Source organism: Chironomus tepperi, unplaced genomic scaffold (assembly GCF_022539635.2).
Source record: "Chironomus tepperi strain 1889 unplaced genomic scaffold, CSIRO-AGI_Ctep_v1 contig_344, whole genome shotgun sequence".
Lineage (NCBI taxonomy): Eukaryota > Metazoa > Arthropoda > Insecta > Diptera > Chironomidae > Chironomus > Chironomus tepperi.
The window spans coordinates 4,135-21,035 of record NW_027226466.1 but is presented as its reverse complement, the minus strand read 5'-3'; the positions used below and the strand labels follow the sequence as shown (position 1 = coordinate 21,035).

At 28.3% G+C, this 16,901-nt stretch overlaps 2 protein-coding genes across 2 annotated transcripts; both read right to left on the bottom strand.

Moving 5' to 3' along the window:
* Positions 1–877: 877 nt before the first annotated feature.
* Positions 878–4,249, bottom strand: LOC139093852 (protein boule-like). The gene is made up of 7 exons (XM_070644703.1): positions 4,180–4,249; positions 4,021–4,033; positions 2,781–2,931; positions 2,542–2,716; positions 2,092–2,171; positions 1,965–2,001; positions 878–934 (listed from the first exon to the last, which is right to left on the bottom strand). Exons 1-7 carry the CDS (start codon positions 4,247–4,249, stop codon positions 909–911), a joined length of 552 nt encoding a protein of 183 aa, XP_070500804.1. The 3' UTR covers positions 878–908.
* Positions 4,250–9,304: 5,055 nt separating this feature from the next.
* LOC139093853 (uncharacterized) lies at positions 9,305–14,786 on the bottom strand. The gene is made up of 3 exons (XM_070644704.1): positions 13,337–14,786; positions 13,174–13,249; positions 9,305–12,363 (listed from the first exon to the last, which is right to left on the bottom strand). The coding sequence occupies exons 1-3, from the start codon at positions 14,585–14,587 to the stop codon at positions 12,014–12,016; spliced, it is 1,677 nt and encodes a 558-aa protein (XP_070500805.1). The 5' UTR covers positions 14,588–14,786; the 3' UTR covers positions 9,305–12,013.
* Between the last annotated feature and the right edge of the window lie 2,115 nt (positions 14,787–16,901).

Sequence of the window (16,901 nt, the reverse complement as noted above, 5' to 3'; positions counted from 1 at the left end):
GTCACGTTTAATTTAATATTAAAGTGTATAATATGTTTTAATGAAAGTTATTCTTTCGTCTTTTTTTATTATTTTTTTGTAGATGCGAAATTTATAGTTAAATTTTTTTTTTATTTTTTTGTATATTTTAAATATTTTTTTTTCTTCGTAGCATTTTTTTTATTATCTAAATTGTGTGATTCACTTCATTTTTTGAGGAAAATATATTTTAGGACATTTTTTTTTTATTTATTATTAGAGTGTGTATATATTTTAATGTATAATTGCCATTCCATTATCATTATTCACCGTTCTTTATTTTATTTTTTTTTTTTTGTATTTTTTTAAATTGCCTTTCAAATTTCACCCAAAAAAATTACTTCATTCTAAATTTATATGTATATACTTCTGTGGATGAGTGGGTGACAGGGGTGTAGCCAGGGGGCCCTATTCAGAGATTTGCAAAAACCGTTAAATTTGTAACGTATTTTTTATTTTTAAATTTTTTTTACTATTTTAAAAATTTTTAAAAAATAACGGTCAGGCCCCCCTTAGTAAAATTATCAAGCTACGCCTCTGGTAAGTGGGGATGAGTCTTAATTCCACAGATTTATTCACATCCTTTCACAGGTATACCCGAGGGATTTATTGACGATATCTCAAAAAAAAAATATATAAAAAAAAAACTTCAACTAGGGCTTATGACATGCCAAAATCGAATCCCTATCTAAAATAGAGATTCAAGACTCATCCTTTAAATTTTTATCAATTTCTGTGTAAATTAAATTATCATCCAATAAATGGGTATAAATTCACTTTCTCAAAATATCTCTTCCGCAGATTTTTTCATGTTGAGATGAATAATTTAATTAAAAAAAAAAACTTAAAAATTAAAATGCTGTTAAATTGCACTCACAGTCATGATCCATTTAAATGAATTTATGTCCAGTATATGCTGTTGGAGGTAGATTTTATTTTTTTTTTCGTGTGTACCATTGATGAGGAGGATGGTAAGGCATGGCAGGAGAGAGAAAAAAAAAGTCATGTTTTGAATGTAAATTTATGGAAATTTAATTTATGGGAATTAAACTGGAGCTTATTTAACCATCAGTGATATAATTTTGATAGGAGTATTTTTAGCGCTTTTTGTTTGCGACATAAATCCAATTTAATTTCACTTTTTTTTAACCGACAAGATTTATGTAGATTGGAACTTCTGTTATTGATGGTAACTTCCTCAATCATTATTTTAATGTCTTTTCATGGGAAATTAATGTTAACTTCTTGTTTTCCGTTAGAAAGAAATTTGAATTTTCCAAGAATTTTCATCAACGAAGCGGAATTCAGCTTGATTTTGTAGAATTCAGCTTAATTTTGAGGAGTTCTGTAGAAGTTGAGAATTTTTATCAATTCAGTGGAATTTAGTTTAATTTTTGTAGAATTCAGATTAATTTTTGTAGAATTCAGATTAATTTTTGTAGAATTCAGCATAATTTCTGTAGAATTTGGCCTAACTTTTGTAGAATTCAGCTTAATTTTGACCAATTCAGCAGCTTTTTGCTTTCACAAATTTAAAATTTTGATTAATTTAGCAGAATTCAGCATAATTTTCCACAATTTTGTAGAATTCAGCAGCCTTTTGTTTACAAAATTTTGAATTCAATTTTCTTTCAAATTTCTCTATTTTAGGCTTGTTAAAGTAAGTGCAGATGAATCTTCCACTTCTAAAACTGTTTCTTAACACAATAAGTCTCAAACTGAATTCAAATTTCCATCTTAAACATGAATTTTCACAACTTTTCACAAAACAAACATAACGTCCTTTTGAAATTCAAAAAATTGTCCGCTGAATTTCATTAAAATTCAAACTCCAAATAACCGTTAGCTCTTTAATCATTAAATCTCCCATTCAACAATATACTGCCGATAAAATCATATCACTGATGACACAGCTTCAAAAAAAAGAGAACATATCAATATCATACCAGCTTGGTAGTTTGGTGGCCAGATAGCAGGAACGTTCTGTAAATAAAATAAAAAATTAAAATTCATGATACAGGAATGGTGATAGAGGAATGAAAAAAAAACTAGATCAAAAATGTCAACATTTACCATAGGCTGAATGAAAGGTTGATAAAATGGATAAGCGGGAGTCATTGTTTGTGGATATAATGCTGTTGCAGATGGAACGCCTGAAAATATTCAAAATCGAAAATTTATATATGCAGATTGTGAGTACGCAGATACGGATGTGTATAAAATAGATAAAGATTTAAGGCATAAAGAAGAACAAAAAAAAATCAAATCTTGCAGTAATCCCCTTTACAATATCTTAACGCATATGCACACGATTGTGATCATATTAGATATTTGTGGAGGGTAAAAGAAGAAAGAATGAAGGCACAAGAATTGACTCTCCCCTAACACACAATGAAGAAGAAGAAGAATGACAGAAAAAAAAGTCTTTAAGACGAAGAAGCAAATGTTTAAGGGATGTTTAATAACAAATTGTGTGTCGATGGAACGAAGGACGACGTTAAGGTAAATCTGTTTGATGCTCACCTGGCGAATAAAGTGCGGCGGCTGCTTGAGGAAATTGTTCGATGGGTATATTATTTATAAGACCAGGATGTGTTGTGGCCGCATAGTAAATGGTCTCATTTGGTGCCACAAATGTTTGCTTCTTGATTGCCGGTGCAATATTTAATTTTCGATCACGTAAAATCACACAGCGTCCCTTCAATCAAGAATTACAGAAATTTGTAAAAAAAGTTTGAAAATTAATTAGAATTAAATCTTACATCATGTAATCGACTAGCTTCTAATTCGGTTTCGAACGTCACAAAACCGTATCCTTTTGATACGCCAGCACGATCGACAATTATTTTGGTCGATTTAACATTTCCGTAAGCTGAAAATACTCGACATAGTTCACTTTCTGTTGTCTCGGCACTGCAGAATTTTATATATTTTTAAGGAGACGATGGGAACATGGAATGGAATGAAGAATAAAAAAAGTTTATTTCACATTCATTTTTCAGGAAATTTATATTCGATGAAAGAAAATGGGAAATTCTGTGAGTTGGGAATTTTAGGAAATAGTTCAATAATCTGTAAACTATAACAAAATGATCCATTGGGTGTCGTATATTTCTATGTCAACTGCACTCTCATGAAATGTTGATATATTGTAGAGATTCTTGTATGAAAGTATCAACTGAAAATGTTAACTTCGCTTCAAACGTATTTAAATCAGGATGTAGTCTTCATTTCAATCATAACGTCCATTTACGATTCAAATAATATTTATTGAACATAGTTTAAGCCCCTTTGGGTACAAAGTTCAGTCTGCTTTTGAACTTTGAAGAATAAACATCATTTTGAATATAAATTAGGATTAATTACATTCCACTTGGAGTTCTTCATTACAAATACACTATAACATAGTTCTTGTAATGCATTAACAACAAATTTACATAATAAAACAAACTAAATTGAACAAAAATATAAATTGAATTAAATTTGTAAACAAAACTTTAGTATGTTTTGCAATAATCGGTTAAAATTTCAATTTTTCATACAGTTTTCTTTAATTACCACTCATTATTCAACTAATTATATTAAATTCGCATCAAATGCATGAATATAAACAGAGTAAAAGCATACTTAGTTATCTCCAATCGAAAAATACGCTTTAAATTGCAAGACATCGAAATAACTTTGTTTACTTAGAATTTTCACAAACTTTTAAATTGAAAACTTAAAATTTTCTTTCAATATGCACTATTTTAGTAATTTTAATGATGCAGACGATAAAGTAGTTGTTTTACTGTGTTTGTTGAGCAAGAATCTTAAGTTTTCGAAACTATTAACCACGAAAATTCACAAAAAAACACTGAATTGTCACTAATGTTTCTAGATTTTCCAAAATTATTTCAATCCTAGTAAACTGTCTTAACTAAAACACCAAGAATCCACACTTTTCACTCACAGAATAACCCAAATGTAGAGAAAAAAAAATATTGTCAGTTGATTTATTACCTTATTCCACCAACTAGAAATCATTCCACAGCAGAAGAATTATTTTTTTTACGATAATCCCAGATTTTTGTTTGTGTAATAAAAGAAATGTATGGAAATGACAAGATACAATTAGTTTCGAGACGAAGAAATTCCTGTTTTTAAGGCAAAAAAACTCACCAAAAATCCGATTGGGAATAAGTGTACCAAATTTTTGTGCAGTTGCTGCTGGTAATTGAGAATCAGTCATTTTTTAATCCTTTTTTTTTGTTAAACTCCCGTTCTGCCTACTGTATGTCGTCCAATAAATGAGAAACAAGAAAAAAGAAAGAAATGATTGATAAGTATTTCTTCCTTCTTTTATTTCTCAGTCAGTTTCAAGAGCGCGCGATTATTTTATGTAGAAGGAATATAGCAAGCAAGCAATTTAGAATGAAACACAGAACAGCGAGAGATGAAAATGTAAATTTTTTTTTCTTTTCTTTCTTTCCTTTCTGGTTGGGTGGGTGTGGGTTTTTCATGTATATATACATGGGAGTTGTTTGGATGTTGCGTAACGGGAATTTCCAAATTTTTACGAATGTCTTTCTATTTGCCAACGACCAATGCCGATTTTTCGCTGCTGTTTGCCAATATTGTGATTCGTTTTGACTACTTTTATGTTAAGTTCTAAGGACGACAATTCACATTAAGACAATATCGAAACGAGATTCTCTAGCAGGCAAAAAGGCATCCTCTCAAGAGCAGAGTAAACTGAGATCAACGCTTACGAGCATGCTCATCTAGTATATTAAAGGTGAATAAGCTCTGAAAGCATTATCTTTGCCTTTTAGAGATTAGTAATCCTTAGAATTAGCCACAATTAGTGATTTAATAATTCACGCATCGTACACTTTGGTTAAGCAATAAGTGAGTCACGAATGCAATATGCAAATGGTCAATATTCGGTGTTCCAATGTTATTTATTGCTGTTGCAGGGGAATACGAGGTCTTCTGGATGCTACAAAACTGAAGAATTGAATTTTCTAAGACATTAAACAGTGTATCAGAAAAGAGTTTTTGGGCATCAAAAGATTCAAGATGCGAAAGATTCAAGAAGATTAATCAAAAATAGTCAATTCAATCAAAACTTCGAAATTCAATTCGAAAACTTCAAAATTAAGTTCAAAAACTTCGAAATTAATTTCGAAAAGTTCAAAATTTAATTCAAAATCTTCAAAATTTTATTCGAAAACTTCAAAGTTCAATTTGAAACTTCGAAATTTCGATATCCAATTTGAAAACTTCGAAACTTTGAAACTCAATTCGAAAAGTAGCCTTTGATGTCTATTTAGATGTTTTTTTAAAGTTTCAAATTCATTATTACATTCAATTCAAAGCTAATTATCCAAAAATCGCAAGTACACCTTCCGAAATTGTTAAATCCACCAATAAACTATTTATAATTCACCAAAAAAGGATTTGTAATGCACCAAAGTAGAAAATGTAAGTTATAATTCACTACAAAAATGTAAAACTTTTTTTATATCCAAAATATATCCACAATAACCAATTTTCATCGTTACTCATCATCCAAATTCACCCCCTAAAGCTTTACATACACACACAGAATTTTCTCAGCTATAACAGCAGCAGCAGCGTTTCAATGTAACACAGAATTCCTTTACATAGAATAATCAAAAAGGAAAGCAAGAATAAAAAAAAAATGAGAGAGAGAGAGCGAGAGAGAGCGAAACCCAAATTCCAGAAAATCAATTACGGTTCAATTAGATGGAATTAGAAATTAATTTTATAGGATTTATATTTCATTAAGCCTTCTCGTCACTGACACTTTTTTCGTTCCCAATCAACTTACAGCACTTTTTATTATTATTTTTCAGTCTAAAAAACTTTTTTTTTCGCGATGATGTAAAAAAAAACTCTCTTTTTTTCTTGGCAAACAATTAACTTTTCTTGGTTGCTTTGTTTTACAAAATTTTTCTTTATTTTCTTTCTTTTTTTCAGTAAAACACGTAACAATATCAAATGTCTTTTTGACGATTAATCAATTATTGAACTAAATTAGACACTTTTTTGCACTACACAATTAGATTTAAATATTCATTTATATAAAACAGATAACAAATAAAAAAGAGTTTTTTTGAGAGTTCCTAATATGACGAAGAAAAATTCTTTAATGCAAAAAAAACGCTGCTTTTCCAAGTTGTGTGAAAATTGAATAAAAAAATATATATATATATGTGTATGGTGGTATGGTATGGAATAGGATAGGAAAGGAAAGATGGAAAAAAAGGCAGAAAATTATACTCTGAGAATTATAAAAACAATTTTCGTTACAACGCAGAATCGAGAGCGACGTAAAATGATTTTTTTTCCTTCTTTTTTTATATTCGGGAGAATGTTGTTTTTCCAAAGGAAGGAAAGTGCATTGCATGGATGTGACATTGTACAATTTTACTCGTATATATATTTTGTTGTTGTTGGACCTTTTTTTTTTGGATGATGGAAATTATATACATTGAGTGTTATCTTTCTAGAACGTGCTTTTTATTCATAAAACTGATAGTAAGTACTACATACTCCCTCTGAGCTTTTTTTTTATTTCACTCATTTACTTTCTCTTGCTGCGAGAGAATTCATTGCTGTATATATATTTTTTATGTATTTCCTTCCGTTATGCTTTGCATTTTAAAATTTGTATCCTACTTTTACATGTGTGAATTGCTGAAAAATATAATATATATATTAACTAGCATATATATTAAGCTATGCTACGCTCGTAGAATGCTGAATGATTTTTAAAATAAGCTTTAGATTTAGTTAATATTTAAATCTTATGAATGAATTTCTGGTTTTGAATTTATTAAATTTAAAGATTTTGAACTCAAAAAATCAATTTGAATTTTGCAAAATCTTTGAAAATCTTGAATTTCAAATTGAAATTTTGAACTTGAAATCCCATTTTGTATTTTACAAAATTGTTGAAAAAGTTTGAATTTGAAATTCAATTTGGAACTTTTCAAAATCTTTTTGAAAATTTTGAATTTTACAAAATTGTTGAAAAGTTTGAAATTGAATTTCAATTTTGAATTTTGCAAAATCGTTGAAAATTTTGAATTTTACAAAATTGTTGAAAAATTTAGAAATTGAAATTCAATTTTGAATTTTACAAAATTTGTTGAAAATATTAAATTTCAAATTCAATTTTGAATTTTTCAAAATTGATGAAAATTTTAAATTTGAAATTCAGTTTTGAATTTTACAAAATCGTTAAAAATTTTAAACTTGAAAACCAAATTGAATTTTATAAAACCGCTGAAAATTTTGAACTTCAAAGAAAGTCTATTTGGCTTTTAAAAAATCTTTGAAAATTTTGAATTTACTAAAACTTACAAATTTGTTTTAAGTTTCAAGAATTTAAATTTTAATAATTCTTTTGACATTGATTGCTGTGCTGTAAAATAAAATCTAAAATCTCCTTAAAAATCTGAAAATAAAACAAAATTAAACAATTTTCATTTTCAAATTCATTTTAAAACATTTTTATTCAAAAGTTTTTTTTTTCCAATTTTTTGTCTTTTGTACTTATTTGAAATAATATATTTAAAAAAAATTAACAAGAAAAACAACTCTTGGGACACTGGGAAAATTGTACAATAATAAATAAGGTTCTCATTAAACTTCTAATTTTCAAGAGAGTAAATTATAAATAATTGCCATACCTTAAAAAAAATTTTCATTATTAAAAAGATCTTAAAATTATTACGTACACAATCTTATGTATGCTATTTTGTATGTATGCTTTGCACGCTTATGAAATGGAAATAATTTTGAAATCATAAAAATTTATGAAGCGGGCATGAGTGTGACTAAAAGTTTTTTTTTTCTATTTGTTCAATATATTTGTGCAATATTTACGAAAATTTTACGCATTGAAAGAGATTAATTTAATAGAAAGAGAATTAGAGAGTTCCTTTTTAAGCTTAATTGAATTGAATTGTACGTACAAAAATGAGTCTTTTCTGATCTTAATATCCTTAAGTATTTTTAAAAATATTATATAAATTTAGAGGAAAAAGTATTTTTATGTTTTTTTATGCATTTAGTCATTTTAGAACGATTTATGAAGAAATGAGTTAGATTAATTTAACGATCATTTTTTGAATTTTTGTACAACTTTAAGTTGTCTTCATTTTGAACTTTCAAGGAATGTTCAAGAAACTTTAAATTTTTGAAATCTTTTTTTGATTGAAAATATTTTCAAATTTTTGAAATCTTTTCAAAATATTTTCAAATTTTTGAAATCTTTTTTAAATTTTCAAAATTTTTTTATTCAAAAAACTTCAAGAATTTCATTAAAATTTTGAATTTTTGTGTTTTTGCCTATGCTGGTTGCTCTCCTGAGCACTTTTTTGGACAAATTTTTGAAATCTTTTTAAATTTTTGAATTTTTTTGGCTACCAACTTTTATTACCTTTATAAAAATGCCTTTTTAAAATTTCTTCAAATTTTTCAAATTTTTGAAATCTTTTCAAATTTTCTGAAATCTTTTCAAACTTTTGAAATCTTTTTAGAAATGACCTTTTTGAAAATTCTTAAAATCTTTTCAAATTTTTGAAGAAATTTCAAATTTTTGAAATCTTTTAAAATTTTTGAAATCTTTTCAAATTTTCTGAAATCTTTTCAAACTTTTGAAATCTTTGTAAATTCTTAAAATCTTTTCAAATATTTGAAATCTTTTAAAAATGTTAGTTCCGGGCGCTTGAAATTCTTAAAATCTTTTCAAATTTTTGAAGAAATTTTTCAAATTTTTGAAATCTTTTAAAATTTTTGAAATCTTTTTGGCATGCAAATTTTCTGAAATCTTTTCAAACTTTTGAAATCTTTTTAAATTTTTTAAATCTTTTCAAATTTGAAAAGTCTTTTAAAATTTTTGAAATCTTTTTAAATTTTTAAAATCTTTTAAAATTTTTGAAATCTTTTCACATTTTTTAAATATTTTTAAATTTTTAAACTCTATTCAAACTTTCGAAATCTTTTCAAATTTTTGAAACACATTGAATTTTTGAAATTCAATTGACCGTTAAATTTCCAACAATCGTTAAACTAACTCAACTCAATAAAATGTGTAAAAAATCATAAAATCTTATCCCGCATTCAGTGTCTAAAAAACAAATTTACATAAAATACCATGATCCCCAAACATTTTTTTCCATTAACACATTTTTTTTATAATGAAACATTTCACTTATAATCTAACTAAAATTCAATATTTTTTCAGTTTTTTTTCTTCATGCTTTTTTTTAAAAAAAAATTTGAGATCTTCACACGGTCTTATATCTCTTAGTAAGTAACGTATAACTAACTTAACAATATTAAAAATTATTGAATGCAAAAAATCATTTACAAAATTCATCAATATTCATTAAATAGAAAGTATGGAGGTTCTCATTTTCAACAGTAAATCTAACTGGCCAGTTCAACAATTCTTATTTTTTGGGGGTTCTCGGTTTGAATAATTTAAAAATTTTGTATCAATTAATTGATTGGCAAGCTTACAATTTGCTTGCAAAAATGCAACTTTTATTAAAAAGTAAGAAAAATTTTCAAAATAATTTCAATTATTCAAACCGAGGACCCCCCAAAAAAATTATCTTCATACCTTTTACAATATAGGGAATGGATTCTTAGTGTACAAAATTAGCAATAATAATAATAAATCACTATCCATATCATTTCACTTCCTTATCATTCTCGAGGAATTTCTTTTGTTTATGTCTTAGTTAAAAATGCGTCTTTGGACTTTAGGAAAAGGCAAGCATTAAATTATTTCTCACAGATTCTTGTGATGATTTCTCAATTATTATAACATAATATAAAATTTGTGAGTAGTGTAGTTGATTTTTTTCTATATAAGTTTGGCACTTAAGTTATATATAGTTCGGATTTTCTTAGGTAGAAAGAAGTACGTAATTTATATAAATTTTATTCTATTATGAGAAGGAATAAGTTAGAGTTAGAGAGTTGAGTTGAGTTGAGGGAAAAAAGATCAAAATGGCATAAAAGTTCAGGCTGGTTTTGGGGACTGTTCACTTGTTACGGTACGACCCCATACACCCCCACATTAGCCAGAGTTACAAAACATGCACCTGTCACAGACAAAAACCGTACAATTTCTTAATAATTTGTATGGTTTTGTAATAAAAACTATACAAATTATTAAGAAAATTTACGGTTTTTGTCTTTGACAGGTGCCTAGTTCGTTACTCTGCATTTAGCAATTCTCCTCTCCTCTACCCCATGTCCATAATAAGTGAACAACCCCCTTTAGTGTAATTTAAAGGAAAAATCATTTTAATAAGCTATTCTAGAGTTGATTAAAGGTGATTTCTATAAAAAATTTGTATCATTTTTTTCATTTTGTTGTAAAAATCTAGATTGAAAATTGATTTTTTTTGTTGCTTAAAGAGGGCAAGAGCTTTACTTGTTTTATATCAAGAGGTTAGCAAAAAGGCAAAGATTACATTCGGTTCCACTAGTTAATCATCAATTTCTTTTTTTATCATTCTCGTTTCGTTTTTAAAAAATGGATTTTTGTGTAAGGCACTGGATAAAAATAATTTCTCCTTTTTCCATCTTCTCATTAGTGCTTTTCATCGGGAAATCGGGACATAACATTCTTTTAATTAGAAAATGAATTAATTTTTCATATTTTTCTTTTTGGGAAATTCGATAAAAATTTCTTAATTGGGTTTTACCCAACATATAACTATTTTTATAAAGACAAAGATTAATTCCAATGTAATTAAATTATATTCAATTCACAACCAATCAACATTTTTTTTTTCAATTTTTTAAATAGTTAGGTACTTACATAAAAACTTAAAGATTAAGGAAAGTTTTCGTTTTTCAAACAGTTTGCGGAATTTTAAATTGAATGAAATTTAAATTTGAATTTTTGAAACCATACAATTCCATATTGGAATAGGAATTTGTAATGTTTTCTAGTATTTAAAAGGCTTCGTGCATTTGTAAAGTTAAATAACTTTTGAGATTCATTTCGTTTTGAAAACATTTGTATTGTTTTGGGAGTATTTAAGCTTTTTGAAAGCTGTTGTAAGGTTTACTAGTTTATTTGGTTTTTTAAGGACAATTTTTTGATTTAGAATTTGTTCTTTCTTCTTCAAATATATGTTTTTAAACTGGTTTGGTTTTTAAACATTCATAACATTTAACATTTGATTGATTTGACAAACATTTGTATGGCTTTGGATTTAATCTGATTTTTACATGATTTTTGAATTTGTCTGGTTTTAAAACATTCGTAAGGTTTTGAATTTATAGTGTTCTCAAGCATTTGTATAGCTTTAATAACATCGATCAGTTTAAAACATTTCCATGTTTTGAATTTGTAAGGTTTCCCACACATTTTTTGAATTTGTATGGTTTTTTGTAACATTTGAATGGCTTTGAGATGATTTCTTCGTAATTTTCAAAACTGCATCATCCAAAAACATTTGTAATGTTTTCAAATATTCAAATCAAATGTGACTTTTAAATTAAATTTCAAATTTCTAACGGTTTATTATTTAATAATTTTGTAATTATGTCAAACTTCAATTATGCTTCAATCGACAAAACCTCATTCAATTTAAACTTCCGCAAAATAAAGAAGAGAGAAAGAATTAACAGGAAAATTTTTGTCATGAACGAAACGATTCAAATCAACATGTTCATCTTAAAATCTACGTAAAATAAATAAAGAAAGAAATAAGATAAACAAGAAATAAAAAGAAAAACACAACAGTAGATTAGATACGTATCAATTTACAAAACTTATTATAAGAAAAAAACATCACGCACCGAGGAAAAAAGTCGTTTCTAATATCAACCAAATTCAATATAATAATTAAATATAGGATAAAAATAAGGAAACCGTAAGAAAAATAGTAAGTATCAATTTGCCATCAATTTCGGCATTCTCATCCTTTTGAGGTTATATAAATAATTTTTTTTAAAATTCAATTTTAATTTCACGCTTAAGATTAGGGATGTCACTTGGCATAAGTCCACTATTGGCTAAAAAATTCTCTTGAAGTTTCATCCTTAGCTCATTAATATTTCCCAAACTATTCTGATTGAACATGGAAATGTCGTTATTATTAAGATTATTACCGATAATTTTTGTAGCATCTTCAGTTTTCACTTCCGTTTTCACCTTTTCAGTTTTAACTTTCATTGCTCGTCGTGGCGGTTGTGTGCCATTATTTTGCTCATATCTTGCATGTGTTCGCATGTGTCTTGTTATCATATCACGACGACATGCAGCATAATTACATTGAGGGCATCGGTATGGTTTTTCACCTAGAAATAAAGAAAAATTAATTGAATGTATTTTTTTTATTTTATTGGCTTGTCGTGGATGATAAAGTGGGTAATTAGGCAGTATTCGCTTATGACGTCAATAGTGTATGGGATTTGCTGATATTCTCTGTTTATTGAGAGATTAATGACAACTGGAAGACTTAAAAATTTCTAAACTGGATGTTTGTAAAATGAAGTTAAATTGATTTTCATTCACTGATTAGGCAGAATGTTTAGATGGATAGAGCCAGTTTCAGACCTTCCTGTCATACGGCAATTTTGCCATGTTCCTTAATTTCGTCTAAACTGAGACAAACTTTACTGTTTTTAAAAAATGTCTTGAATTTGATCAAAGTCCATGAAAATGACTTAATTAAGCTCCTTATTTCATATTCTATACCGAATACAACATTAACTTAAAGTTTATGGACGATTGGATCTAACAACCATTCAAAAAAGCTTAAAATTGAAAATTTCAAATCGTTGTTTACTTTCGGAAATTGTTTGTTTTTCAAAATTTACTTTTTCTGGACATTATTGCTTGTAATATTATCGATCTTTTGTTAGTTTACAGCCTAAAGTTATGTATTTATTATGTTATACGACATCCAGAAAGAAATTAAAGTTGCAATTTTCTAAAAATTTGAATATTTTTGAATTTTAACATTCTTTACAAAAATGTTGTGTTTAAATCCACAATCACATTCACATTACACAGCAAATAACTCAATAATCAGCATAAAGCATCAAAAGAAACACCCCAGACATCATAAACGAACAAATCCCCATCTGTATCACAATTCAACTAACCTGTATGAGTACGCTGATGCGTAGATAGATGATCACTTCGACTAAATACTTGGCCACAAGTGTTACAATTGTATGGCTGAAATGATTATTATTAATTAAAGTTCAGTTAAGAGTCTTAATGGGAAAGAAAAAAAGAGAACTGTACTTTGTAATATTTATTTACCTTAATTCCTGTATGTAAACGCATGTGTCGTGTAAGCATATCAGACCTAGCGAATGATCGATTGCATACTTCACAGACATAACATTTAGCGGGACTACTTTCAGATGCAGGACTACGAGTTTTATGACGCGATGCTATATGTTTCGCAAGACGATCATTCAATGAGAACATTTGACCGCAAATTGGACATACATAACAGGAGTTAGTTCCAGGTGCGACCTCTTCAACAATTGGCGATACTTTGAGGTCATGATAATACTGAGGTAGTTGATGTGGTGACATTGATTCACTGCTAGGCGTTGTCTGCAAACTTATGCTACAATCTTTCGGAACTTGAATGCCCAATGGCTGTAAAACAGCATTAATCTTCTGTTCCGTTTGTTGTATTAACAATTGTTTCGTTAAACTAGGTGAGCTTGCCGAACTACTTGCCGAACTGCTCTTACGTCTTTTAACATTCTTCATTGATAAATCCAATGGATATTCTTGTGGATCATTATTGAAGTAATATCCATTTTGATATTGATATAATGGCTTTTGATGATTATGTCCATAAACTGTATTATTATTATTATTATTATTATTATTATTGTTGTGAATTGTCTTTGGCAGATGAAGATATTGCTGTAACGGTGTTTTACATGTGTCGCGTACATTCTCAATTGTCTCATCACCATCTATCGTCTCTTCCTTTACTTCAATTTTTACTTTACCATTTAATAACATCTTATCTGCCATTTTTGTTGTTGCCGTTGTCGCAGTTGGCGATGAAAAATTTTCATTATTATTATTACATTCATATGATGCAGTTGTCGGCGATGAGGGTGTATTTGATATAAATGGAAATGCGGGATGAATGTGAGGAAGACCCTGACTTAATGCAAACAGGTTACGCAATATTTCGGCATTTTCTTGAACGGAACGTGCAAGGTTTGTACTATAAGCCATCTTATTATCAATGTCGACTTTTGTTGATGCCATTAGGACATTGTTATTGATAACGCTCTCATGATTGTTGTTAATGTTACTATTTATGCTACTTGTGTTATTATTATTATTATAATTAGTATTACTGCCATTATTATGATGCATCATGTTAGTGTTGTTATGCAGTTTATCTAAAACTGCCGACAGTCTTTTCCTTTTCCGTTTTTTGGGATCATTACGGCTACCTAATTTATCATGATGATCATATATCTCTTGATGTGCTGTTGGTGACAACGATGACATTAAATTATCGGCCATCGTCATTATTTTCTTTGTTAAATTCTTTTGTCGTTGACTTATCGTCTTTACTATATCCTTTATATTTTGTAGTTTTTAGTACGGGAATTTGATGATGTATATCCAAAAAATTGTATTAAAATTTTTGTCCAGACTTGATCTCACCTCGACAAATTCATTTTAATGCCAACCGTATTTCTTCATCATCATCATCATCATCTAAAGTTGAAAGAAGTAAAAAACAGAAGTAGAAATGAGTAAAGGAAAGAAAGGTGGAATTAGAAAATATATGTATATATAGACATAAAATATATAAAAAGTGCCCAAAGGCAAGCGTGTGTGAAATTATTTTAATTCATTTTTTGCTGCTGCCTTCAACAGTAACAATTTCGTCTCGATTGAAGCATCGAGTCCACATCCGGCGAATTAATGCTGATTTCCAAGATTTCGATGGACCACAAAAAAAAAATTAAATACAAGCAACCTAAATTGAAAAATCCATTCATTCATCCATCTATCCATGAGAGTGTAATGTAAATACTCTTATGAAGCACACACCAGCATGATGATGAAATAACAGAAGACATGGCAAGCATGAGACGAAGAAAAAAATGAAGACAAAATTTGTAAAAGTCCGCATTTTATTGGTATGTTGGATAGAGCGCATTAAAGTTACTTAACGGTTTTCGAAAATTCAAATTTTGAATATTTTTCCCAAAATTCAAATTTGTAACGGTTCATAAATTCAAATTTTTACCGACAATTCAAAATTCATATTTTCAATGGCTTCAAAAATTCAAATTTTTAAAGATGTTCATAAATTCAAATTTTACCGATTCAAAATTCAAAGTTTTAACGGTTTTCAAAAATTGGAATTTTTAACGGTTTTCAAAAATTCAAATTTTTAACGGTTTTCAAAAATTCAAAATCTTTCTCGTCGTTTAAAACAGTTCAAAATTCCTCAGCAAACATAATCTTTTGCATTTTAAATGTTAATAAGTTTTAATAAGCTTCCAGACTAATCTATAAGCCCACAACGCAACTATAGAGTTACAACGACCGTTCAAACAGCCAACAAACAAACAAAGTGTATAATTATGCTGCTTTTTATAATTTTTTCAAGATATTCTTTTTAAAAAATGAAGAAAAAAACAACAAAATAATAATAATTGGGCAACATAGGATGAATGAACCGTTTTCTAAGATGGAATTAGAGTGTCGCAAAACCCATTGAAGTGATGTGTGCGTTCCAATGATCCACATTGTATTGCTTGTAGGTGAAACAATCATCGTGACACATGTGAATCATACAGAAATTACATCAATTATCATCATCATAAAGTGGAAATAATGTCAGAAGATTACCTCTGATCACGTCAAGTTGAACAAAAAAAAAAAAAAAGAGACCAAAATATGAACAGCAACAACGACATCGCGCATGCGGAATCTTTTGGCAAGAGATTCATCCATGAGAGCGAGAGACACATATGCGAATAAATAAAAATGTGTAAGAAAAAAATATACAACAAGAAGTAGCAAAATAACACCAACAACTCAACACATGAAGGAATATGTGTCTTACGAAAGAAGATTCACACTGAACAGCAAAATAACCAAACCAGTGAGTTGTTCTCGCCATTAAATTACAGGCAATATAAAAAAATATCCAGCAAAAAATAAAAACTAATGACGATCATGAAAAGTATAAAGACTTGGACTTTTTGCTTTAATGTAGCAGCAACTCCCTCTCATTTGCTCATTTCAACCACAAATTTTTCAATGAAATGTGGCACAAAAGTCGCTGTGACAAATTTTTGAATGGTTAATCGATAATCATGATCTGTGGACTCGAGGAATTTGAAAGTAAGTTCAATTATGTTTGAATGGGAATGTGTCCTGGATATCAAGAGATTCTATTGTTGAAGAAATTTCTAAGAACAGATTTAACGGTTGCTTAGAATTCAAGTTTTTAACGGTTGAATAAAATTTGAATTTTTAAAACCTCACAATTTACAATAAACATTTGTATGGTTCTAGAGAATTTTTCAATGTTAGTTGCAAGAAACTCAATTTAGGGAAGGAAGCTGTTGACAGACAGTATCGGAAATATTGGAAGCGAGCTATAGGGCCAGCTTCAGGCGGTATCTGAAGGAAGCCATGGATTACAATTGAAATTTACGACAAACGAAGTATGTAAGTATTTAGAACAAACTCAATTCATAGAATAACTAACAGAATCAAAAGAATATCCTATGCGCACTATCCAAGCCTTAACCACAAACTTTTCCGTCTTTTTAATTTATCTCTCCATCTTCTTTCCTTCTTTTTTTTCTCTCTCTCG